Source organism: Danaus plexippus, chromosome 2 (genome assembly GCF_018135715.1).
Source record: "Danaus plexippus chromosome 2, MEX_DaPlex, whole genome shotgun sequence".
In the NCBI taxonomy this organism is placed as follows: Eukaryota; Metazoa; Arthropoda; class Insecta; order Lepidoptera; family Nymphalidae; genus Danaus; species Danaus plexippus.
In genome coordinates this window covers 3,643,129-3,668,845 of record NC_083537.1, presented here as the reverse complement: position 1 = coordinate 3,668,845, position 25,717 = coordinate 3,643,129, and the positions used below count along the sequence as shown (strand labels likewise).

Here is a 25,717-nt window from a genome sequence, read left to right as displayed (position 1 = left end):
ACGAATGAAATTCATTTGAATATTTACTTTTCTATGCTGCCATTTTAATAAATCTTAAGACGTTAGTACAAGCATTTCAGCCCATTTAAAAAGAACTATATTACGATGATTCATTAATCCCATTGGTTTATCAATATCAAAGAAAAATTAAGGAAATATTATGAAGGTACTATTAGATTTCGAAATTGATAGAAAGTAGATTGTCAAATATGGTTTATGTGAATTTCGTCGATATGAAAATGACAATCTAAATTGTAAAACAATGGATTGAAAACTGTTTCTGTAATTCCATTAAAACCGAAAGAGTAATATAATTTATCCATACAAAATTAGTGGACTAGTGACATTGTTATAAATTGCTAAATTGAACTTAAATGAATTTTTACATTGCTAAAGATTATTACTCATATTGATTGCAATATGTCTAAACCTTATTTTATGGATTAATTAATTCTCATGAACCAAACCCTTTCTGGACTTGTATGGAAACATTCATTGGACATGAAGCTTATTGCTAAACTACCAAAACAGTCATTGTGTCCATTACATAAAAATATTTTGACCAACGAAATAATTGAACTACCCAACTTAGTTTCTCCCCTGATCATTTAACCAGTTTAACAAAAAGAAAACATCCAAGTGGACGAAAAATCTTTATTAATACGAGTTTAAGATCTTAATACAAAACAATCAAATATGTGAGTCCACTTTTAAAATTGAGCAAAATTATGCTTGTTCTGATTTACTTCGCCACATGTTACCGTAAAATGTAAATCGATATTAGAATTTTTTCTTTTCATCTCCTGGAACTGTTCTTCTTTCTTATATTCTAGCAGCATTATATTTATATCAAGAATATCAAAGACAAGCATTCCCTGGATAAACATTTTGATTCGAATAGTTATCGTATCCTCTACTCACAAATGACTATGGTTGAAAATGTAATACCTTATCGTCTATTTACAAATATTTGTAACATGTCAGTGATAATTAAATCAAGACAAATTTAGATCAAAGAATTATCAAATGAAATTAAAAGTAACAGACAATTTATATATCATTCTTCTCATTGTTTATGCCCTAGTGCATTATAAATCACGCCTAACCTTAATACTGATATCATCAATACAGAATTATACTTAATAAAAAGTGTTAGGTACTGATATAATCAGTTTTTGGTCTTTTATCAATCATGTATCTTGATATGGACATAAGATGTCGACAACAAAACACACAATGATAATTTAACATAATTTGTTATGTTATTTCTATTTACACATCTCAGTATTATAAATGTCTGTGTACAAAGTAACTGTAAGTGCTGACATATCAGTGTGTGATAAGCTTATCACCCGTGTTATTATTGACGTAGCGGACAGCGGTAGTAAAACAATGTGATCTAATTCACGGCACGGTCAACTGTAGTTTGATTTATGAATTTAAATATTAAAAATATGCAACCGAATGTAAGTGAAATATTTCAAAGATCCAGCAGCACTTATTACAATGTCGATTATCAGTACACAACAATACAAAACAAAGATGACTACAGTGAGTATTTTAGTTAAATCCTTTTTTTTTACATTTGATTTAAATATTAATTTTAATTCTACTAGAACAATGAGTTAACCTGATTTTATGTACATAAATTTGTTTTTCTAAAGACCTTTATAAACCCAAAAAAAGAAGTGTAATTATTATAACCAGAAATAATATAAAACTTTTATTTATTTGGTCGTTTATCAACATGTCTTAGTTATTTACCAATATTCTGTTGTTATATGCTCTTTTTGTATAATATATAAAATTAGTCACAGTCTAATAACGATGTTGATTACTGGCGAGGTTAGATCTTTAGATGATTGTTCACGAAAACATCACATTTTTTATTTGTATTTGAATGATAAAACCTTATCATGATGAACAAATTGTGAATTAAGAACAATTTTATATTCTATTATTGTTTCCTTTACCGTTAACGTGCTGAGAAAATATCTGAGAAATATTTTAATAAGCATATTTGCGTAGATTTTTTGTCTTATTAACCTCGTGGTGGTGCTCACTTTCCAAGGCAGTTCCAAGTTAGTACCATTTACTTCAGACCTGATTCTATTCAATACATCAAATTCAAATAACATTCATTTTTAGTAACAATTTTTCATACAAGCTTTAGATTCCTAACATTATTTTATTTTTAATTTGCATAAATAAACACATGCTCAATTCAAGTTTGTTTTTGACACCACATAAGGAGCGTTAATAGCTAGTTTTTCATTCATAAATCTTTGCAAAATATTGTATAAACGTAGGTTACTGAATGACAAACAGGAAATACTTCGCACAGCATACAACTAATTTGTATACTTACCATTTATATTAACAGTTTGATTTAAAAATTATTTCTTTTATTATGGATTGATGAAAAATATAAATTAATGATTATTCTACTTCTGAGTCGTTGTCCTCGACATTGATGGTAAGGACGCTTTTAATTCGTAAAACATACTAAAAATTTGTTTCATTTAAATGAATACTCGCGAAATTCTCATAAGAAAAAATATTTTTTCTCCAAGGTTGCAGTAAATTTATATATAAGTATCCCGTGTCGAGTAAAAATTTATTCTTAGAAGATTTTCTCATAAAAACGTTTATCAAAATTCTTTTCTTCTTTGAAGCTGTACTTCAATGAAAACAATTTCTTTTTAATTAATGATTTATTTAAAAATAATACACTCAGCATAATAAATAAATACAAAATAAACGTTTTATTGATAATAACGTCGTTTTAATTTAATTGTATTTAGAATTTATAATGAAATATGTTTAACCGTGTCTTTTCATTCTTGAGCCAGTGGTTTAAAAATAATTTTTAGGTAGTCATTTTTATTTTGTCATGAAAAACTACATTAAGTATAAATAAAAACTATTATATGTAGAGTAAAATTATTCTAATTGTCTAATTGTAATATGAGGGCAACACTTCGCTTTATCCAGTGTGCAGAAGGTTTATCTGAAGGTAAATAAAATGCCAAGACAAAATTGGAAGAATGTCCTGTTGTCGCTAAAACACCTTTTCTTTCTAATGTCTTATATAATGGGCATTTGTATCTTGTACCTTCTAAGAACTCTTTTTTCAATTTCGGGAAAAGCCACACAGCTGGCATATTATCATTTAATATTTTTGGGAATTGTTCGCCAATTGCATACTTATCCCGATCCCATCTAGCTCCATCTACAAAAAGTCCCTGGACATAAACTCCGAATTCTGGAGGAGTATGTTCATAATCAACACGCAATACTTCGAAATCAAAAATAAGTAGATCTATTGGTATTTTTTTAGCTCGGGCATAGTTTTGAACGGAACCAGTAAGGAAAGCTTGTGTGAAAAAAAATCCGGACAGCCAAAATGTTGGCGGTTTACCATTTTGGTTCCAATCTTCTAACATAGCTAGACGATCAATAAAGTCAGCTACGTAACTTGGTAATGGTTTTAAACTAGGATAGGAAACTTTTGACCAATTATCTGGAATTTTACCAAGCAACATTGAATTAGACTGCAAATCAAGTGCCGGTGACATGACAATCACGCCTTTAACAGCTTTTTGTAAATCGATCAGGGAAGTTCTAATTTCATTCAATAATTTGTTAAATCGTTGCATTTCTTGAATCAATACTGTATTCATGGATTCATTATAATCCACTGGATACTTTTGCTGTGCTGTTTCAATATCAAATGACTCAGGTAGCTTTGACAAAATTTCTGTTGCCATCTGAGTTAATATTACTTCAGTATTACCACCTTCACCACCCCCAGCTGCACCTTCAACTAGGACCAAAGAAGTCGTCAGGGCCATAGATATTGAATAGTCACGCGTTATTCCTGCATTCATGTGTAGCCCATAGACCTCAGGAGGAGGATTTACAGGAACTGATTCAATATGCTTTAAATAGTCTTGATACTCACATCTCCGTGGTAGGCCATATTGAGGACCCAAGTCACAAAATAAGTTGTTGGGATCATTAACTACATTAGCGTTGACATAATTGTCTAAAATAGTTACAATTAATCTCCTATCCCAATCATCCGTCACTCTTCCTCCATAATTACACTCACCAGTTAAATACTTTATAGCAACATATTGTATCTCTTCATATTGGTTCAAAAACATCTGTAATTGCATAACTGAAATATGAAAGTCTGAGTCATTAAAACCATACTGAATATTCCAACCTAGTGGTCCAAATTTTTTCCTTTCCTGTACCACGGCATGAAAAAAACTTATTCCGTACAAAAGCTTACTAAATGCTTTATCTTTACCAGGACAGCCTTCGAAAAATTCAGGTTCTTTCAGAGGTTCCGAAAGATAAGATCTATTTAAATTATGTTGAAGTCCAGTAGGGGGTTCATTGGTCATTTTTACACCAACTTGCAAAACTGACTGCGGAAATTTATCAGAAGGGTAACTCGTAAGCCAGAGTCTAAAACTAAGATCAGTGTTTGTCAAATCAAATCCCTCGATTAGCTTTTCTAAAGTGGGTAACCAAGAAACTGCTAAATGACAGTTTTGTAAGCACACCCAACCCCCTTCTAATTGAGCTTTTTCTATCATTGCCTTTGCAATTGGACCCTGCCCTTGACCTAATGATATTGAATTAAATCTGTGACTGTAACCCATTTTTTCACAATATTTTATTAAAGCTCCCATCGGATCCGACCCAGGAGATAAAATAAATATCAGGGGAGCTAGACAGTTCGAATCGCCAAAAGATTTACCAATATCAAAAGGGGGTGGAGTTATATATTTATTGCCCATTTGTTGTTCAACAAATTCAGAAATGGCCAATGTTAATTTGTCTGGCCTTAAAACCCGAATTACTAACAACTTTTGAAATGGAGATAATTTTTCATTCCAAGGATTTGGTAATATTTTACGATGAGGTTCTAGATCGTCATAGACTTCTTTCCATCCCTTTTGATGGGTTGTAAAACTATTTCTAATCTCCTTAAAGGCTGGTAGGTCATCCAGTCTGCATATTTCATCCCAACCTTTATCTGGTAGCCAGTCAATTTTTTTTTTAAGAAGATTTTCTACTGCTATACCTCCAGTTATTAAGAAAATATATTCATCATGGTCCATTTCACCGGAAGCAAGCATCATTTTAGAACACATAATAAAAGAAAACATTAGCTTATCTTTATCAAACAATGATCTGCATACATTGCTATATAAATTATAAGTAAATGTGTCTTTCAAAAACTTTAACCTCTTTTCTAGATCTTTAGATTTGTTTGCATTTTCAATTGATATTATATACAAATTAATAAACCACGTTAAGGAATATTGATACATAGGATCAACGTTAGGTAGTTCAGTTACACAATAATACAATACAGCAGAATGTGATGCTATAGGCCTGTATCCAAGTCTAAATTTTTCTATAATAATTTCTGTTTCTACCGATGCTTCTTGTTTTTTAGTTATATCAATTGCTAATAGTTTTGATGAATCTAAAACTTCTATAGCAGATTCATCTTCTAGAATATCACCCTTAGATTCTTGAAGAGTTCGTAATATGTCATCTTCTACTTGTTTAAGTGCAGCACGATTAGCCGCACCTTGCACAATCAATTTTTCACGCTTTTCTTGCAAATCAGGTCTTTCTTTGGCCACAACAATACCCAACAATTGATCCTCCAGTCCATCCTTTGTAAGAGCAAAATTGATTAATGTCACTTTGTTAAACACTTCAGGCAAATAATGAGGATTTCTGAGTTTCGTAGTCATGTACAATCTAAAATTAGGATGATATTCAATTACATTCTCACCCAAAGCAATAAATTCTTTTCCACCTTGTACATAAGTATGCTTTAATAAAACTGGATCCAAAGGTGGTTCAACGTCTTCTAAAATACAATCAATCAATGCTGGTTTTCCGTATTCTAAACAAGTTTCTATTACTTTCATATAATTACCATCAGTAAACTTAAGGACTTGCAAATCATTAGATTTTTCCATTGTTTTTATCCATTTGTTTGCTTGTCCTTGTGGATCGACAAGTAGAGACCAACGAAGAGAACTATCTTGTATAACACCATTATCTATGGAAAACGAATCCCATGGTAAACCAGCTATACACCAATTTTGGATTTTAATGTCAGTACCTAAAATGTCTTTAAACACAAAATGTTCAGAATGTGGCATATCAAGACCAATAACTAAATCACGCCACTTGGAAATCATCTCTATTCTTATAGGTAAAGTATAAGGCGATAAATATGCTATGATACCCGATGAAACAAGAATATCTCCAGCTAAATTGTCAAATAGAGTTTGCAAATTTTCAGCTGCTGCTGTCCATCTCACTTTTTCTCCCCCAAGACCACCAATTAACTTCTCAGCACGATATAATTTATCAATACAAAGTTGAACTTCATCTTCTAAAGCCTTTTTCTTAATATTTGCTTCTTCTAAGGCTTCATTTAACTCAGCTAATCTAGCCTCTAATCTAGCTACGGTAGCTTTCTTTTCTTCTAATATCGCCATCGTTTCCGCAAATTCTTTTTCAGCCGCTTCCAGCTTCGCTTTTTTCGGAGCAACAACTTTTGCTACTGCATCATACATATCCATTGCAATTATCCACTTACACAACCCTTCCGCAGCTGTGGAAGCTTTGGCAATAATGTGTGGCTTAAAATCCTTATGGGAAAGATATTCTTTTCTTATTTTTTGCATTGTTGCCACTGGGATGTTATCCTTGTCAAAGTTGCGCAACGAATCCAAGAAGCTCATGTCTCCTAATATTCTCTTACTGGGACCCCAATAATCTAACATTTTCTTACCAGGATTATCAGGATCTGGAATTTTATCAGGTGGGATCCCCTTCATTACACATACCGCTGCCATCACTAACTTTACTGTCGCTGGAGGATTTTTCATTGATTTTACAATTGTTATATCTGCGGGTTTCAAAGTATTCAATGCAGCAATCGCATCCTCTAAAATAGGTAAAGCTAAAGCTAAATCCGCTTCACAATCCTTTTTTAGCTCTTGCGCAGCTGCTGCTTGAACATTTGCTACTTTTTGATCTTCCCGCACTTGTGCTGCAGCTTTATCTGCAGTGGCGGTTTCTACTGCGATTTCTTCCATCATCTTTGTAGACTTAGCAGCCATAACAATTAATTGAGGTTTCAAAATATTTAGGTCACGTTGCATAATTGACACGGCTTCTGCTGCCTGACTAAGTTTATCTAAACCATTCGTATAACGCAATTTTGCAGCTCTTAACTCTCTTTGTTTTCGATTTGTTAATATTGTAAAAGATTTGATCAAATTAAGATATGATGCTGATGTAATATATGTCTTTCTTCCAAATTGATTAAAGAAATCAATTGATACCTTTCGCGCATCCACGTGAAATTGTTTACACGCTATAACTGCAGCTGCTTTAATTTTATCACTAACATTTACTTTAACCATATAGTAATGTGCCACCATTTCTAGTGCATCTTCAGGCCAACTATCATACCAATCAATAGTGCAGCAGTTTACAAGAGAAGGATACAGCCTTAATCTTGTTCTAAAAGAACTTCCTATAGGACTGAAACACAAAACAATATGTAATTTAGCTTTACATCTTCCAACGAAAAATGACATAATCTGCAATGGACTAATATCTAAATTTCTATTACCACCTTGGGCTGCAAGGCGAACTAATTCTAATATTTCTTGCATTTCATCTAAGCCGTATAAATTAGGAACTTCACCGGAATTAAGCAAACTGTCTAAATTTTGAATAAAGACTTCTTCTTTAATTTGATTTTCCGTGAATAGAAAAGTTGTATCTTTATTAAGACCACCGGATTCTCTTAGAACTAGTTTAATATCATCATGCCAATCTTTAACACTATATGACTTGGTGATTTCAGGTTGATATACCTGTTGACCTAAAATAGTACTAGCCAACCTAGTGAGTGACTGGCGACCAGAACCTCCTACTCCAACCAATAAGGCGTTACCCGATGGCATAGAAAGCAATCTACATATTTTTGATAAATGTTCTAAGGCATAATCGAATAATACAATTGTCATTTTTGCCTTATGCATTGCATTATACTCTGTTAACATAGCGATAGCAACATTTAAAAATGTTTCTTTCGTAGGAATTTCTTCATACCTTCTCTCCCCTTCGACACTGTCCGTGTCTAAATAACAACCAAACATCATTTTTTTAATATTTTCTTGAGTTACCTCACCTTTATCATTTTGATATGTGTCTAATGCTGATTCAAATGTGTCCCTCATGAACTCTTGTGTTGATTTCCTTAAAAGATTATAGAACCAAGAACGATCTATTTCATCAACAAGTCTATCATAAAAAACACGCAAGATTTCATGAACCCATACTCTAGTAAAAGTTTTTTTATTGTCTGCAGATTCTCTTCTTAACAACGCACATCCTTGAATAACTCTTGAAAAGTCTCGTAGATTAAAAATATAATGAGATTTGGCTGGAGTAGGCCGTAGACCTTCTGCAGCCATGTCATATATGTTCATTGTGGCCGCAACGATATTTACTATTACTGGTTGTGTGTCCTGACCAAAACCATTTCTTCTCCAACCAAGTTGCAACAAGGACATGAAGATTTTAGACATACTTTCTTTTGAAAATTCATTGATGGAGTAAATATTGTAGTGCCTCAACATTCTTGGATAAATTAATTGTCTACTTCCTCCTACGGGCCCGATAGCTCCATAAAAAAAGGTGTCATATATGTAAAGTTTTTCTGTTGTTTTCAAATCATACCAATGCTTTTGATCAAAGTACAACCTTAATAATTCTATAGCTGGTTGAGCTCCATAAACCTCCTTGGCAGGCATATTCATATCGTCTATAAAGATAATAGCCTGTTTACCCTTAGTTGGCCCGTAATTATTTTTTCTTCGTTTAACCAGTTTTGAAATAACTAGATCTTGTGTTTGATTAGCTGAAGTTGTAGTTGTAAAAGTAATAAAACCTGGAGTATATTTATCTAAATCAACATTATTCATTAAAAAATTTTGTATATAAAAACTTTTTCCAGTCCCCGTGGGACCAATCAGCATCAAAGGTTGTGAGAATTTTGTATGAAGTTTCAAAAGAAATATATATTTCTCAGTTTCTAATGTCGGAATAACCGTCTGTAAAAGATTTATCTGCTCTTTAATTTGAACAGCTTTAACTGCATCCGGCCAAGGTTTCCAGCAACCCTTACCTTTGTACATATAAAAATGATCTATTATCATACCTTCAGTAGGTATGGAAACATCTAATCTATCGAGTACAGTAGGAATACCATTCTCACCTCGGTAATATGACTTTAATAATTCATCAAACCTTTCCCGTGAATCAGTATTTAATATACCACCAACACCCCAAACTAGTGCTGTCATAAAAGAAGCTAAAAACCAAGTCCTACAATATTTTGTATCCTCTTCACCCTCTAACGCATTATTCATTAACATTTCAACAAGTCGAAGAGTACTTATTACTAAATTTACTTCACCCGCCGTGACAAGCTGTTGACAATGCTTTCGGACGTAATATATTAACGGATTAAACAACCATTCACACATAGCAAATATAAATTCTTCATTTTCCTCTAACCATAGAGGGTTAAGAGTTTTTAACCACGAGGTATAAAATGGGGCAAATCCAAAAGAAGCCGATTCCATATATATCATACCACACCTAGACACCGTGGCAGGAGAGGCTTGCGATAGGTCCATAACTTCAAATATCATTGACATAACATTTGACATAGCCATAACTTCACCAGACGTTAAGCACAGTTTTTTATTATCATCTAAAACAGTATTCATATTTTCAATCCAAACAGCGTCTACGGGACCATCAAAAACGATCCATTTCCTAACAGGAGTATCTTCAGAAGCAAAATCTCTAAACATTGTTGCTACAATACCATCAGTCCATTCATAAGATATCGGATCGAAAGCACCATACAGTTGACCCATTGTCACTGCTTTTGGATTAAGAACTTTGTAAGTGGAAGCACAACCACCTGGTAATCCTCGTTCTTCCATTAAAGTAAGAGCTTCAGCTAAAACTTTCAAAGTCATCGATTTTGCTGAAAATGGATCTCCCACTAACATGAACCCATGTCTTACAATCATCATTTCGTAGGTTTGAATGACTTTAATTAAGAAGCATTCAACTGGTTGAAGATTATTTATTTCACACACATCATGACAAGCATTCAGAAAATTAACATAATCCGGTTTCGGTAAAGTAATACCGGGAAACAAATCTGATATGATACCCTCAAACAAAGGGACATCAAAAGATAAAAATTTTGGGAGGTTTACATCTGTAATTGATCTTAATAATAAAATACTTTCACTTTCATTTGGAAAACTCCTCTTTAAATTACCAGCAGCAGAAAGAACCGTTTTCACAGCTCTCATACCGTAATCATAATGATTTTGAGATGATAGCTGTTCAGAACACAAGCGATATGTGGTCACAATTTTAACAGATAAACTTCTAGCATCAATGAAACCAAATGAATACAAGGAAATTTCACCAATCATAGCATAATCTGGAACCATCATTGCTACAGTTCTGAATAATACTTTTAAATTATCTGGCAGTTCAGAACGTCCCGCATAACCCGGATTCATTGTTATGCAAACGTAACAAGCGGGGTTCAAATTTAACGTTGTACCCTCAAAATCAAATGTTTCTAAATGCTGTCGAACAGCTTGAACTATGCAAAGAATTTGTTGGGCTATCACAGACAAGACCTCTACTTCTATGCGATTGAATTCATCAAAACAAACCCAAGCTCCGCATGATGCCAAGCCTTTGAAAAATTTTCCCATGGCTTTATAATCTAAACCATCAGAACAATTAAATACTACACATTGAACGGCTAACGCTTTAGCTAAATCTTTCGTGGTTTCCGTTTTGCCCGTACCTGCTGGTCCTTCTGGAGCACCATTTAAATGAAGGTAATAAGCACCAATCAGCGTCCGGTAACATCGATCAGTTAATGGTGTTATAACTAAACGATCTGAATTGCCCAAATATTCATAGGCGTAATTAACAACGGCATTTATAATTTTAACAAAAACCTTTTCTTCTTCCCAATAATAGCGCAATTGTGCTAACCATTGAAAATCAGTAATTTCCGTCACATTTTTTTCAATAAGCTCTTGTATTACATCCTTGGCGTGAACATCTATTACTATAAGAGCTTTAACAGTAATACTATTTAATTTTGTTAAATCGGTTCTACGAATAACAGAAACTGTTTCATTGAGTTGTTTTGTTAGACCGACATGAAAAGACTTAAGTTCGCTTAATTTATGTGTATTTAGGCTATCATGGACATCTACTGCCCAATAAATTTGTGAAATTGCTAAAACTACCATACCTTCCCAAGACAATATCCAATCTACACGACTTAAATTAGGGTAGTCATAATAAGATAATTCAGTCTCAGATTTCACAGCTTTTAACATCTGATCTTCAACTTGCACTAGCCACTTTTCAACGGATCCCCTCGCTGCTGCGACACTAATAGTTTCCAAAAATTCTACTTGTTCTCCTTCCATAGAAATCATTGCTGATATATTGAACTCTGGATCAAAGACAAGTCGATTTATACCTTCGAAACATTTTTTGAGATGCGGTTGAACTTTGAGAGGATTCTTCGTTTCTGACAAGATTTCCAACATTTCGTCGTTCGACAAAAAGAAGAAACGTGGAAAGTATAAGCGTTTCCTTTCGAGATAGTTGTTTATACCGTCATTAATTTTTTCAAGCATACCGGACGCAATCTTAAATGATTCTAAAACACCCATTCCACCAGCTATCTCTAAAACGTGAGGATCTTTGTCTACTGAACCCATATAGCGACGATAAATATTATTAACCTCAACGAACATTACTCCTTCTTCCTGCATTTGAGCAACAATATCTTTAGACGAAAATATAGGTAACAAGTATAGCCATTGACTCTGTACTTTGCCCCATTCGTCAATTGTAGCGTTGACACGTGTTATTTTCTCATACCAATTTCTAACTTGAGCTTCAAAAGGTTTTACGAACGCGGAGCCCCTCATGCCGATAGTTTTTACAATATGATCGTCTAAAACACTTTGTATATCATCTAAGCCAGATAATATGTAAATTCCTGTATCTTTGTATGGACTTGTTTTAAAGCATATATCAGTCCATTCAGCCATCATTTTATTTAAATTTGTTATAAGAGCCAGTTCCTTTGTTGCAGCTACGCTTATTATTTCATATTGATCAATATCTTCCCAAAGATTATATTCAATGATTTTCCTTAAAGATGTTCCAGCGTTTGGGGTCAAATCGAATCCTGCTATATTTGACATCTCATCCCAATGTCTTTGTACTAACGCTGGGTTACACATTATGTGTGCCATTTGAACATTTGGGCGCCAGCTTTTTATTTCGGCTATAGCTTGTGCACACAGTTTCATTGGCGCTGGTAAATTATTAATATCGGGATCGTCGACTAAACCTTGAAATCTCTTTTCTACGCCTTCCGATATTTGTTGTTTTATTTTAGTTCTGTAAGCTTTAGACAATTTTAGAAATTCTTTGTAGTAAAAATCATGATCTTGTTCAATTTTCTCATGATCTAAATACTCGAATGGACCATCCATCCAAGTGTAAAAACTTCGTTTCCATTTATGAACTAAATACGTTAGATTATGGAAAGGTTTAATAAAATCTTTTAGTTCTTCGAGATCAGAATAGTGGGAAACTGGAAACTTAAATGTTACTTCCTCGTTATTTATCCAACTGACTAATTTGTCACAATCATCCAGGCGATGCACTAACTTTCTCAGGTGTTCCAAGTATTCAAGAGTATGATCTATGTCATCCATATTATCTAAAAGCTCTAAATACGGTGTTATTTCTGCAACCTCTTTGTTTAAATAAGCAATTTTTGTTAAAAGATTTTCCTCCATTTCAGCTTTAAATGTTTCATATGCAGTAGCATTTCTCTCAAAAATTGGTTTAATATCGGTGAGCCAATTTACAGTGCGGGTATTAGAAGCCACATGCTCCGGAGAAAGAGAAGTCATTTCTAGCAAATTGGAGATGATGTTTATTTGTCTCAATATTCTCTCTTTTAAGACCTCTACCAACACGGTCTTAGCATGTAAAATGTAAACACCTTGTTCAATCAATTCCGCAGCATTTTCAGGTTCTTTCAGTGCTTTTGCTGCTATAATTTCAAATTCTTTGCAAATGCTATCATTTTCACCCATATGAGTTTTTACAATGCCAGCAATTATGTCATTTATGAATTCTAGAGCTCTAGCTTTCAACCCGTTTATCATTCTCCGTTGACAAACAATAGCGCAATTAAAATATTCATTTTCCAGAACAGCTGTAATATCAGAATCTATTTCTTGAAAATATTTTATTTTGTCTCGCGACTCTTCAAACTCCTTGGCCTGGTTAATAAATTTAGAAAGTTGTGTTTTGGCTGGCGCCCCATACAGCATACTATAAGCTACCCTTAGATCAACTAAATATTGAACGAGGGGTTCAAATACTATATTCAACTGCTGCTGTAATCTATCGTGACTATCTTTATTTAACCAATCATTGTACTTAACAGGCAGAGCATCATAGTTATATGGTATTTTTAGGTATTGTTCAATTGGCATTAGCCTTTGTGCTATGTGTGCAATAGCATCGGCTATATTATGGAAAACATTAAAAACCTCTTCAAGAGATGGATCATAGATAAATTCGCCATTAAAATCTAAATCTATGTTTATGATTGGAACGCACTCGGGGTTTCCCAACGAAGTTATTATTGCATCAATAGATCGACGCATGAGTTCTTGTATTTGCATCGATATAATTTTAGTAGCACATGATACAAAATCGGGTATTCTTTTAGGTTTCATGCCTTTCAAGCATCTTGGATTTTTTAACCAATTCGCTAAAATTGAATACCAAGTACTGGATACCAAGTAATCAGCTTTTTTTATCTCTTCCAATACTTTAGTATGAAACTCATCCAAATGAAATGGTCCCTTCGCTCTGTATTTTGACAAATTAATTATAAATTCTGGAAACGTCTTTTCGGATGATTCTAAGACAAGTCTTATAAATGGATGTAGGAGTAATGAACCAGATTGTAACTTCTTTCTAAACTTGACCATTTTCTCATAATTCGGTGTAACACCATGAAATTTAAAGTGTGGCTCCTCATATCTTTTTCTAGGTACTCCAGGAACATCACGTATTACAGTTTTTACGGCCAAGTCATGGAGATTTCTGTTCCATTCATTTTTACTCTCTTTTAAAAGATCCTCCGCTATTGTGGGATAGGCATTTCTTAATTTAGGTGGTATTAAACTGAATATTTTTCTCTCCCAAGATTTTAACATTGGAGGTGGTTGCACTTTTTCCGCACATTGACGTAGGACAGCTATATGTCTTTCTTGAGATATTTCTAAAGCATCACACTCACTATACTCAAACGAAGATCTAGCGATGTTCACTTTTCTCTTTGTAGCTTTTTCCTCCAGTAATTGACGAAATTTTTGTTTCTTATCCTAAAATTTCAACGTTAATATTTTTGATATATCTTATAAAAGGTTCAATTTATAACAAGGATTTGATTTAAAATTTGGACTCTTAACAAATGAAGTTCAATTGTGTAGTAAAGTTGTTTCCAACCATTTATACTAAAGTTACTTTTTGGATGCAAGTTTCGACAAAACTTCAAATGTTTTTTACAATCGTCAAACTTGGTTTTGGTGTTATCCTTAAAATAGCACTGTCTTAGAGTAATGTGTCATTTCCTCATCACGCTATCTACTTATAGCAGTAACAATACTATAACCAAACTCGATAGGAATATAATCTATTTTAGTGACCATGTTTATTATTGTATTTACTTTCGAAGTTTAATAATTTCCCTCGACTGACAATTAAGTTTTGTGTGTATTTATAAATTGCTGGTTTTTTTCCTAAAAGCCTATAATGCTAAAATTTTAATTGAAACCAAGTGATCGTATAAACATATAGCTGTTTCTAATTTAACTACTCATTTATAATTTACTTCTTATAAACGTACCCAAAATTAGGTTTGAACAGTCTACTGTCAATTTATTATTTAGATTATTGCATAAAATATTTGTTTAATTTTTTTTATATGCGTTATTACTTACAAATTTAGAAATTTTATTGTTTAATTTTTTTATTGTCAGTATTGTTTTCGTGAATAATATGATACTTTTTAATATTCTGCTTTTTAGTCTTAATTATTAAAGAGAATCTCCAAAGTGCATGGCGCCGCAGACTAATGACGAGATAAGCAAACTAACCGCAAGTTTAAAAAAAAGTAATCTTTTTAACTTTTTAAATTTTTTTGAGCCTACAGTTCGGATACTCTGCCTTACTTATATTTTTGTTAGCAATCCAATGTTTTAAATAAAACAATGTCAGTTTTAAAGATCACTAAGAACACTGAAAATTTGTTATCAAAAATGTATAATTCTACACTAGTATAATATGAAGATTAAATATTTTCTACTTGTAAAATTCATGGAAACATTTTATAAACACGCTTTTCAATTGGTTGAAAATCTTTCTATTCTATTTATCTATTAATCATACAAACTATTTTGCGAGAAATTTAGATTCCAACAATTCTATTTAGCGAGGAGTATAAAAATTGTTTATGTTTATTATTTATATTAAGGAATACGTTAGCCAAATCAATTAAATAAATTATATACATAATGTAGAAATTTATAATTTATGCAATTTTATATGAATAATGTACAAACGGCTTAACTGTCGACTAATATAAAATTACCAAAATATTACCTTAATTCTGTTGTAAGGCGGCAGTGGCATAAAAGGCAATTTGTCTACTTTATGCACATCCGGTATCGGAAGCATGACAGGAATTCTACAACCATTTTTGGTCTGCAACAGTTTTCTCAATTCGCTCTCTTCCATATTTTCCAAGTTTATCTTAAATAAAAAGCAACATTTTTATCTCAAATAGATAAACAAATCTAAAATCAAATTTGTATTTCTAGGTACGTAAGTTGAAAAATACAAAAATCAATATTTCGCTAAACAACAAATACCATGGCAACGTAAATTAAAAAAAGTACAGATATTGTGAATCTTAATTAAAAATATTGTAATATGACACAATGCAGAGTATTATATTTTTTATATCCGAACCAAACGAAACATCGAAGATAGAAGCTTTTTTTTGAGCTTTTATAATTTTCAGTAATCTTACTTTGTATGATATTTGTAATTTCAAAATTATTTAAAGATTACAAGAGTATTAACGCTTTAGAAATGAAGCAATATTTATTAAAATATGTAATATCAATTAATAATAAATTATAAAATAAAGTGTGATTAAATCAAAGGTAAAAAAGGGTAAACTTGTCTTTTAAAAATTTCGGTAACTTTACATAACAATTAAAATAAGCTAAATTCATCTGTACGTTTACAAAAAGAAATGTATATCTTTGGGAAAACAAAACGTCTTATAAAATTCATTATTATTATAGAAGACGAGTATGTATTTAAACAGAAGTAAAAAATAATATTTTTTTTTATTAATGTACATAATCTTAAAATTTAAAAATTTACGGCTCAATATTTTAAGTCAAATGTCGAGAATCGCAGCCGGGCGTCAGCTGATTGTGACTTGTTGACAGTCGATAGTTTATCGTGAAAGAATAGAAAGCTTTTATTTTAATACTAATTAAAATAGAACGAAAAAAATATCGGCAATATAAATATAAATATTTTTATCGTTTTATTATCGAGTATGCCATCCGTTATCTGAAAATAAATCATGTCGATGTTAACTTTATTAATTTGTGCTGGAAAAAAAAGTAAAAATTACTTCTTATCTACTCGAGTGCATTCATTGATATAAAAATTCTTGAAATATTATGTATTTTCAAAATAGGCGAATATGTTGGATAATTAATGTATAATGTAAAAGTGTGATAAAAGAATTAATAAGAAAAACTATCAGAGAAATCAAGAAATTGCAATGTTTATTACTGACTTTCAATAAAAGCTGATAATATTATGCGAGAATACTTATTTAGGTTTGTACTTATTTTGTAATGAATAAGTTTTTTTTCGATTATAAAGGTTTTATAGCAGTCTATGATCTGATAAAAAAAATTTGTTTCCTTTTTAAATATTTATTTAGATATTTTATTTCAGTACACTAATATATAATAGATAATTTTGAAATTGTGCTTATGTAAGTTATAAACTAAAATCTAATAAATAATATATTTAAAATTGTAATTGAAAATAAAATCATGAGGAAAAATAATTACTGATTCACAATAAAAATTCTCAAAAAAGAAAATTAAAATATTAAAAACGACTTTTTCTTTTTCATTTGGTGTTCATGGAATTAGTAAAAATATACCCTTTTACATTTTTCAGATGGAGGGAAAATGCATGGTACACAGAGAGTTATTATATTTTGTCTGTTGACAACAATTATACCAACAATACTTATTGTGTCACCATTATATCTTAGAAATATAAAATATGCCGATGTCATGTACCAGATATCTGATTCAGATGTGATACAAATTCACAAAGGTCAATCGTCAATATTCTGTGAAAAACATTCCTTAAAAATGAACAGTAGTTTTAATGCATTCCAAATGAAAGGAAGACCTAAACTAACAAAAAAACGGAGACATATAACATTAAGGAAATCAATGACTTTACCCGATGATACTTTGGAATATTGGGGATTTTATCTTTTTGCTGGTGCAACCGTTGAATTAAAGGCTTGTTCGAGATATGAGGGTTCAAAAATATTGGTTGTTAAAGGTGAGAAAATATTCAACACTTGCGGCATCCTGGATGGTAATAAATATAAGAAAGATCCCGTTCTAGTTGAAAATAAGCATGTGTCCGTAACATTAGAAAAACCCAAAGAAAAGAAAAGGGATGTTGTAAGTAGGGAATATATTGAGGAACATAATATACCTCCTTCTGACATCAAGTTAAAGAGTAAAAGAGATGTAAATAGCCCACCTCTGCACAATCCGAACACAGTGTTGGACGCCGGTGTGAATCATGGCGGCAATGCAATGAACGCCACAGCAAATATATTAGAAGATACATCTGTATCTAGCTTTGAAAATAATCTATATGAATGTTATAACGAAAATATTCTCATGAATGATTATTTTCCATATTCCATGCAATGCAATAATACGAAATATTTAGAAGACATCACCACACTTAAGGTGGTACATAAAGTGACCTCAGACGGTTACTATTATTATATATTTTACAGTGACAATGATTTTGTAAATAATGATATTCATGCAATTTTTGACATTTACAAACCAACATTCCAGTATTCAAATATATCAGATTCTAAGATATGTTTAAACAAAACAGAATGTCAGTTCAACGTGGATATGTTTAGTGATGAATTAGTTATCGTCGAAGTTCCAACTAAAGATGGCTTGAATAACAACGACGAAGACACGTTCGTGCTGATGTCCGTGTGTCATCCGAGAATGTCCGTGTACATTATATTTCCAGTGTCCGTTCTCTTACTGATACTGCTTTTTGCATTTTTATGATATTTATTTTTATTGACTCTTTATGTTCTTTTTATAAAAATAAATATTACGAGGAGTGTGATATTAATTTATTGAATAATATAGTTAAATTTATCATAGACTGTGATTTATATTTTGCTGGGCAAATATTTTATTGTTAAAGCTTTGAGAATTGAGAGGTATAAAATAAATTATAATAGATGTATTCATAGCATTTGTTTTAATTCGTTGTTTGTTATTTTAATAGCATATTTCGTATATAATAAGTACCTACTTATGTAAGATATAATAAATTAGTACAAGTTAATATGAGTTTGTATTACAACCTAAAAACCCTTTCCTGAATGTCGTAGCTCATAGACAAGGATTTATAATAAAATATCAAACTGTTGAATCGGCCGATATATAGGTTAACAATGCAAGTATTAAGAGCACAGATAATTGCTCGAATATTTTAATTTTTTTAACAAAAACAAAAAATTTCATGCTTAGTTCTAGCTAACCTCATTTATAAAGTTTCACGCAATCGGTCCCAAGTCGGTTTTGAAAAATGTCTGTGCGCTGTAGGATTCTTATTGATAGATCCGTGTAACAAGGTCCAATTTTCCTATTACGGATAAATCCCACATAGCTAATTTACCAAATTAATTCGAATTTTGGATTTTCACTGATTTATTATATAAACGTATGTAAAATCAATTCTCTGACTTCATATAGCCTTTTTTTTTTAAATATATATCGAAATATATCAGTAGCTTTATTTCTTTCCTTATTTTTTATGGATATATGATCTATATTAACCTCAAACCATTTAAAAACTGTACCTAAGAATTATAATACTTTTTTATAAATATAATTTTTAGACGACGAAATTTTTTATGGCACATAATGTACGATTATGAAATTATTTACAGTTTGCCTTAATATCAGTTTTATTTATTCTGTATCACTTTATTATGACATTGAAATTTGTGCATAATCGTTAATTTTGTCAGAATAAAGGTTTGAATGGTAATGGCGTTTGGCAATAGAATCGATTTTTTACCATACATGACCCTAACCTGTGCATAATATCTTTTCACTATATTTACCATTGGTTCATAGAGCTTTTCGTGAAATAAATCTCATTAGAATGACTTAGATTAAACCAGCTTCCTCGAGTTATAGATCTATTTATAAATCTATAAACATTTTAATGGCTTCTTAGAATTTTCAAATATAACAAACACGGTATTTAATACATACTTATATTTTATATGAGTCATTGACAAATGAAATTTCATTTACTATGAATCACTTTGTGTTACAAGCGAAGCAAAAGTATTTTTTATAAAGTAAATTAAATAGAATACGCAATCAGTTACTTTATCTACATGTTTTCGCCTCCAAATGTTAATAATCCTTATCACAATTATTTTAAGACCAACTATCATTTTATCTTTAGCTCATTAGATAATAATAGGACTGGATTCAATTCTCTACTTCGTTAGCTATTGGATGGGTTTAGATAAAAAAAAAATAAAGTTCAATATTTATCTTTGATATTCACGAAATAGTGTGATTTTTTTTTCTATGATAACTAATATCAAAAAACCAATTGAATGTTGTTTGTCATACAAAATTTTTACTTCACTTTTTTTCGAGCTAAGAGACTGATAATGCCATTGCTTTTATTTTTAATCAGGCTGTTAGGTAACAAATTAAAGTTGCTTATAATATATGTACTTAAATTGATTTTCATTTACACTTATTACTGTGCTAATATTTTCTTAATTTCGATATTTATATTAAATCTTACGCCTTTATTAGAACTGTTTTAAATTACTATTTAAGTGTACAACAGCAATGTAAAGGGAATTTTTTTTTTTACTGAATTCAATACCTTTGCTAGTTGTGTTGGTGTAATTTTGTTATATTAAGTTGATATTTAGTCGCAAGATCCACTACTGACAACGAATGACTCGTTTTAAATGTGATGCAGCACAAATAGATCTTACAACCAATACGTGAATGCGGGCTTGTTTATGTAGAAACAAACAAAAAAGAAATATGAAAATTGAGGTAAAGCTAATGTATTTAGTTTATTCAGGATAATTGCTTATTATAAATCGAATGCACATTATATTATTTATTAAGATTTTGTAACTGAACTTACATTTGTATCTAAACTACGATTGTTACAATGAGTATCGAGTAAATTTTATTAGTAATGGTTAGACAGTGTAGTTTAATATTATAGTGATTAAGTTTTGCACTTTCAAAACAGGAACCTTAATTACCAACTTCTTGTATTTCGAAGAAAATTTATTCCAAAAATATAAATAACTCGAAATGAACATAAAACCATGTAGAAAATTAAAAATATTATGGGAATACAGGATACAAATAGGACCTGTCAAAAGAAAGTAATGACTTAGAGGAAATTTTGATTTATTATTTCCACATAGTTGTGTCCAAAGTGCGTTTCAACAGCTCAGTTGGTAGATTTTCTGTAAATAAAATTTGTACAGTTGAATAAAAGGCTGATTAGAAATTAAGGTTCCGATCGGGAATGGAGCGCTACAATCTCATATCAATAACAATACAGTCAAAATATTTAATCATATTTATTTACCGTATTACAAAAACAGTTTACCATGTTATGTACAACTGGAAAAAAGCTACAATACAATATTTCCTTCTAGTACTTTTGTGATTGAAATAGCCTCTCCAGTACCCGATGAGACCCCTCTGCAGGTAGCAGGGAGGGCCAAGCGGAACGGGGGCCATCCGGCCGGGCCGGGCTTATTCTATGTAGATTAAACTTATATAGATACGTCTATGATAGTACTAGTAATTATTTCATTAAACTAAAATAAAGTATCGGTCCAAATTAAACGTTCCAATAAAAAAACAGCACAGCGGTAGTTAGGAGGCTGCTCCTAATACTCACACCGTTTAAATATCGCAATAGAATGCAGGACACAAATTATAAAGTGGAATGCGCCGCCACCTCAGATGAGGTTAGCCACATCGTTGGGCATTTCCGTAATAGTAGTATGGTAAAACTCCTCGATATCCTTCAGCGCCCTCTTGTCAGCTTCAGTCACAAAGTTGATGGCGATCCCCTTACGACCGAAACGACCACCTCGTCCGATACTGTAATATAATTAAATGTTAAAATATAAAGATTCTCAAACACAACAATCCAAGTATTATGTAATAAAAAATGTACCGATGGATGTAATTCTCTCGGTTGGTGGGTAGATCGTAGTTGATGACGCAGGACACTTGCTGCACGTCGATGCCTCGCGCCAACAGATCGGTTGTGATCAGTACACGGGACGAGCCTGTACGGAACTGACGCATGATCACTTCACGCTCGCGCTGGTCCATGTCACCGTGCATGGCAGATACCGTGAAATCACGCTGATGCATGGACTCGGTCAGCCAGTCGACCTGTGCAACAAAACATCAAATACAATATTTAATTATTAACATCGGAATTAATAAAATATACCTATATAGTGCAAACTTTTATTTATTTACAGTTTCTAGTATAAGAAAATTATAAAAAATCCTGTCACAATGTAAAGATATGAAAAAAAAAAATGAAAACCTATGAATTGAATTATATATTTATTTTTATAATTTTTAAATGAAATCATTGATAATAGTGGCCTGAGGTATTTCATCTACTACATATTTATCACTCGGGTCCATCAGATAACTAAAGTATCATAACATAGTATACAAAAAGTCCCTGTTTTAAGGGGAATTTTCTGTCAAAGCAAACTTTTTTACTACGAAATGTATTTTCATAGATTTTCAGAGATAAAGATATAGTAACCAATTATTTTTTCAATCTCTAACCGTTAAACTCTACATTTTTCCTTATTCTGCAGAATTCTAAATAGCCACTATCTAAACTTCTCATTGTTCCTGAACATTATTTCACCTTATATAATTATTGTATCAGTACTAAATAAATCTAAAGGTCGCCTTAACATAAACATCACTCTAACGTTGCTGAGAGAATGACCTTGAGGTGATTCTACCTGAGATTAGTTTCACACAAGGTTGTATAGCCATTTATGAACAGTAATATTATAAGCCAATAAAGTGCTCTCTGTGATGCTACACAATTTTAAAGACGGTTGTTTTATTTTGAACAATATATAGAAATCGGTTATTTAAAAAATATATATATTCCTATTTTCATTTATTTCTGTCACAAAGAAATTTAATGTCAAAAACAAATAATGAGATGTCTCACCTTGCGACGTGTGTTACAGAAGATGACGGCTTGGGCGATAGAAAGAGTATCGTACAAGTCACAGAGTGTGTCCAATTTCCAATCTTCAATATCAATTGAGATGAAGAACTGTTTAATACCTTCCAGTGTGAGCTGAAATAAAATTAAAATGTTATATTGAATACAATTAACTGTTGATACTCACATGTATCCCATCGACATGATAAAACATCAGCAATCTACATAAGGAGTTTACATAACCGCATATTAACAGTATAGTTACAAGAATTTGCACATTATATGAAACTTGATACCTTGTAGAGAATTGTTTATTAATAAAAATGTCCTACTTATGCTTCATATCAAATATCTATGTAATAAAATCACACCAGGCATTGTTCTAAGTTGCTAATAAAGTTGATTGTATGATGAAATTAGTAGTAGATGTAATAAAAATTAAACTTTTTCAGCTGACTTTAACTGTTTAACAATGGCTTTAAAAAATGCTTTGAAGGTCTGTCATACAATAATTAAATAGACATTTCAACGAAAATTAACTTGGTTTTGTATAACGTAAAATAGTGAGCTTTGAGTTGAATATACGACCCTCTTACCTCTTCCTTCTGCACAAGAATACGAACAGGATCTCTCATAAAGCAGCGGGAGACCTCTAACACATCATCAGGCATAGTAGCAGATAGCAAAATGACTTGAACATCAGATGACAACATCTTGAAGACATCATGGATTTGATCTTTAAATCTAAAAATTTCCATATTAAGCAACTCAAACACAAGGAGCGAGGTTTTAAAATAATTATAAAAACTTCTATAGGAATATTGTACAGGAAATATATTTGAACTTAGGGTTTGCTAGTTCAGTGTACTGTTTATTTCACAATAGTCATATATGCAGAGAACATATAAAGGTATATAACACTTGTTCACTCACCCTCTTGACAACATTTCATCAGCCTCGTCGAGCACAAACAGCTTAATCGTGTTAGCGCGGAGTGCCCGACGAGTGATCATATCATATACACGACCAGGGGTGCCCACAACAACATGGACACCACTCTCCAGCTGACGTATATCCTCACGTACATTAGTACCACCGATACAAGCATGGCACTTAGCATTCAGATGATCACCCAGGGCAATCACAACCTTAAAAATTCACAGACATAAAACACTATGAAGCTAAAAGCTGAATAATAAATTTAAAATATATTACATACCTTCTGAATTTGTTGAGCTAATTCCCGAGTCGGAGCTAAAATCAAAGCTTGACACTCGCGAACACTAGTATCAATATGTTGTAGAATCGAAATTGAGAAAGTAGCAGTTTTGCCAGTACCAGACTGGGCTTGAGCTATAACGTCACGACCCTTGATGCAGGGCATGATTGCGCGTTGTTGGATGGCTGAAGGTTTCTCAAAACCGTAAGCGTAAATTCCTCGCAACAATTCCTCTTTCAACTTCATGTCATCAAAGCTTTCCACGACTTCATGCCAGTTTGTGTCGAGGGCGCCGCCGGGCTCCATACCCGGAGGTCCATCGTAACTGCCTTGATCCTTTGACGGCCCATTCTTAGGATCCTCCGGCCAATCTTCCGATCTGGGAAATGTTATTTGTATAAGTTTTAGTGTTCATACGAACAGATTAATTCATTAAAGAGGATCCGCAAATTAAATGAATAAGCAAAAATCATTTATGTTAATCTGTCAAATAACATTTCGCGGACAAAGGCAGAACATTGGTTGCTGTAAAGATGTTACGCCTTAAAATCTTTGGACTATCATAGGCTGTATGAATATATTGCGTTTTAGAAATACATATATTAATATTATAACACGTGCATGGGACCGCACCAAGAAAATTGCTCTGCTACCAGCGCCATGTTGGCAATGGGAGACCGTGTAGAACACAGTTCTGTACAATTGTAATTAAGAAACTGAACGCAATAAATTAACATTTTCATAAAACAATCTATCGTTTTCCTTAAACTTTCATTAAAGATACAATAAAACCATATAAAAAACGTATCTTACCTTCTTTCAGGTGAATAGGACATGTTCCAATCGCGGTAGCTGAACGGAAAAGAACTAGCAAGGTCAAGTTAAGTTTAGCAGAAGCTTTTTTTAATATAATATCAAAAACAAATTTTTATTGATTTTAATGTTAACACTGTAATTTTATTATATTATTTTATGATTATTAAAATACTTTAATTTTTTTAATTACTTATTCTCACGGAAAGATGGGTTACACTAAAATAATAGGAATTAAAACGACGGAAGTGGGTAGACAGTGTATATAGAAGCAGTAAGTACCCCAGATAATATAATAATTTTAAGTAACTTGTCAAATATTTTAGAATGAGAATTGGTTTTGTATAAAGACACAATTATGTAGTTTTATTTTAAGTAAGTTTAAATAAATCCTATCTAGATTGTTATGAAAATAATTTCGATACTTATTTGTTACAAATAATTTCGATAGTAATATAAACGCATGTAGTTTTTTTTAATTTAAGCTGAAATATAAATAAAAGCTTAATTCATTTTCTCATTGATTAAATCTACAAACCAAAAAAGGTATGATGTGATACCATAATATAGTTTTATTTTACATACCTCAAAAAGGTTTTATCACAAAACAAAAGTAGAAAAATATTGTAACGAAATTAAATTTGTTTGTAACATTAGGTGATTACAAATATTTATGCCTATTAAAATTGTGTTTAACAAAATTTTTTAACAAACGATAAAATATTGCTTTTTCAAATCGATTATATTTAAAAATTATGTTTAGACGATGTAAACTATAAT

The 25,717-nt window shown here is 31.7% G+C and overlaps 3 protein-coding genes across 4 annotated transcripts; 1 reads left to right on the top strand and 2 right to left on the bottom strand.

Moving 5' to 3' along the window:
• The first annotated feature begins 1,342 nt into the window (after positions 1–1,342).
• Positions 1,343–18,960, top strand: LOC116779589 (uncharacterized). The gene is made up of 2 exons (XM_032673943.2): positions 1,343–1,551; positions 17,509–18,960. Exons 1-2 carry the CDS (start codon positions 1,434–1,436, stop codon positions 18,672–18,674), a joined length of 1,284 nt encoding a protein of 427 aa, XP_032529834.1. The 5' UTR covers positions 1,343–1,433; the 3' UTR covers positions 18,675–18,960.
• On the bottom strand, positions 2,714–16,165 carry LOC116779588 (dynein axonemal heavy chain 12). The gene is made up of 2 exons (XM_032673942.2): positions 15,895–16,165; positions 2,714–14,615 (listed from the first exon to the last, which is right to left on the bottom strand). Exons 1-2 carry the CDS (start codon positions 16,027–16,029, stop codon positions 2,949–2,951), a joined length of 11,802 nt encoding a protein of 3,933 aa, XP_032529833.2. The 5' UTR covers positions 16,030–16,165; the 3' UTR covers positions 2,714–2,948.
• A 2,106-nt stretch (positions 18,961–21,066) lies between the features above and the next one.
• On the bottom strand, positions 21,067–25,097 carry LOC116779498 (eukaryotic initiation factor 4A). Of its 2 annotated transcripts, XR_004354202.2 has the most exons (8): positions 24,938–25,097; positions 24,125–24,503; positions 23,839–24,053; positions 23,502–23,649; positions 22,909–23,040; positions 21,868–22,091; positions 21,588–21,791; positions 21,067–21,142 (listed from the first exon to the last, which is right to left on the bottom strand). XR_004354202.2 is itself a non-coding variant. In XM_032673805.2 (7 exons), exons 1-7 carry the CDS (start codon positions 24,958–24,960, stop codon positions 21,647–21,649), a joined length of 1,266 nt encoding a protein of 421 aa, XP_032529696.1. In that variant the 5' UTR covers positions 24,961–25,097; the 3' UTR covers positions 21,067–21,646. The 2 variants fall into 2 exon arrangements, 1 of the variants encoding a protein (XP_032529696.1); XM_032673805.2 differs by having other exon boundaries at positions 21,067–21,791.
• Positions 25,098–25,717: the final 620 nt, after the last annotated feature.

Bases quoted from the DNA above. Each gene is read 5' to 3' on its own strand.
- LOC116779498 (XM_032673805.2), bottom strand. From the start codon at position 24,960: ATGTCCTATTCACCTGAAAGAAG. The intron at 24,504-24,937 runs GTAAGATACGTT...AACATTTCCCAG, and splicing joins TCCTATTCACCTGAAAGAAG to ATCGGAAGATTGGCCGGAGG. The intron at 21,792-21,867 runs GTACATTTTTTA...ATTATATTACAG, and splicing joins CGAGAGAATTACATCCATCG to TATCGGACGAGGTGGTCGTT.
- LOC116779588 (XM_032673942.2), bottom strand. From the start codon at position 16,029: ATGGAAGAGAGCGAATTGAGAAAACTGTTGCAGACCAAAAATGGTTGT. The intron at 14,616-15,894 runs GTAATATTTTGG...TTGAAATTTTAG, and splicing joins CGCCTTACAACAGAATTAAG to GATAAGAAACAAAAATTTCG.
- LOC116779589 (XM_032673943.2), top strand. From the start codon at position 1,434: ATGAATTTAAATATTAAAAATATGCAACCGAATGTAAGTGAAATATTT. The intron at 1,552-17,508 runs GTGAGTATTTTA...TACATTTTTCAG, and splicing joins ACAAAACAAAGATGACTACA to ATGGAGGGAAAATGCATGGT.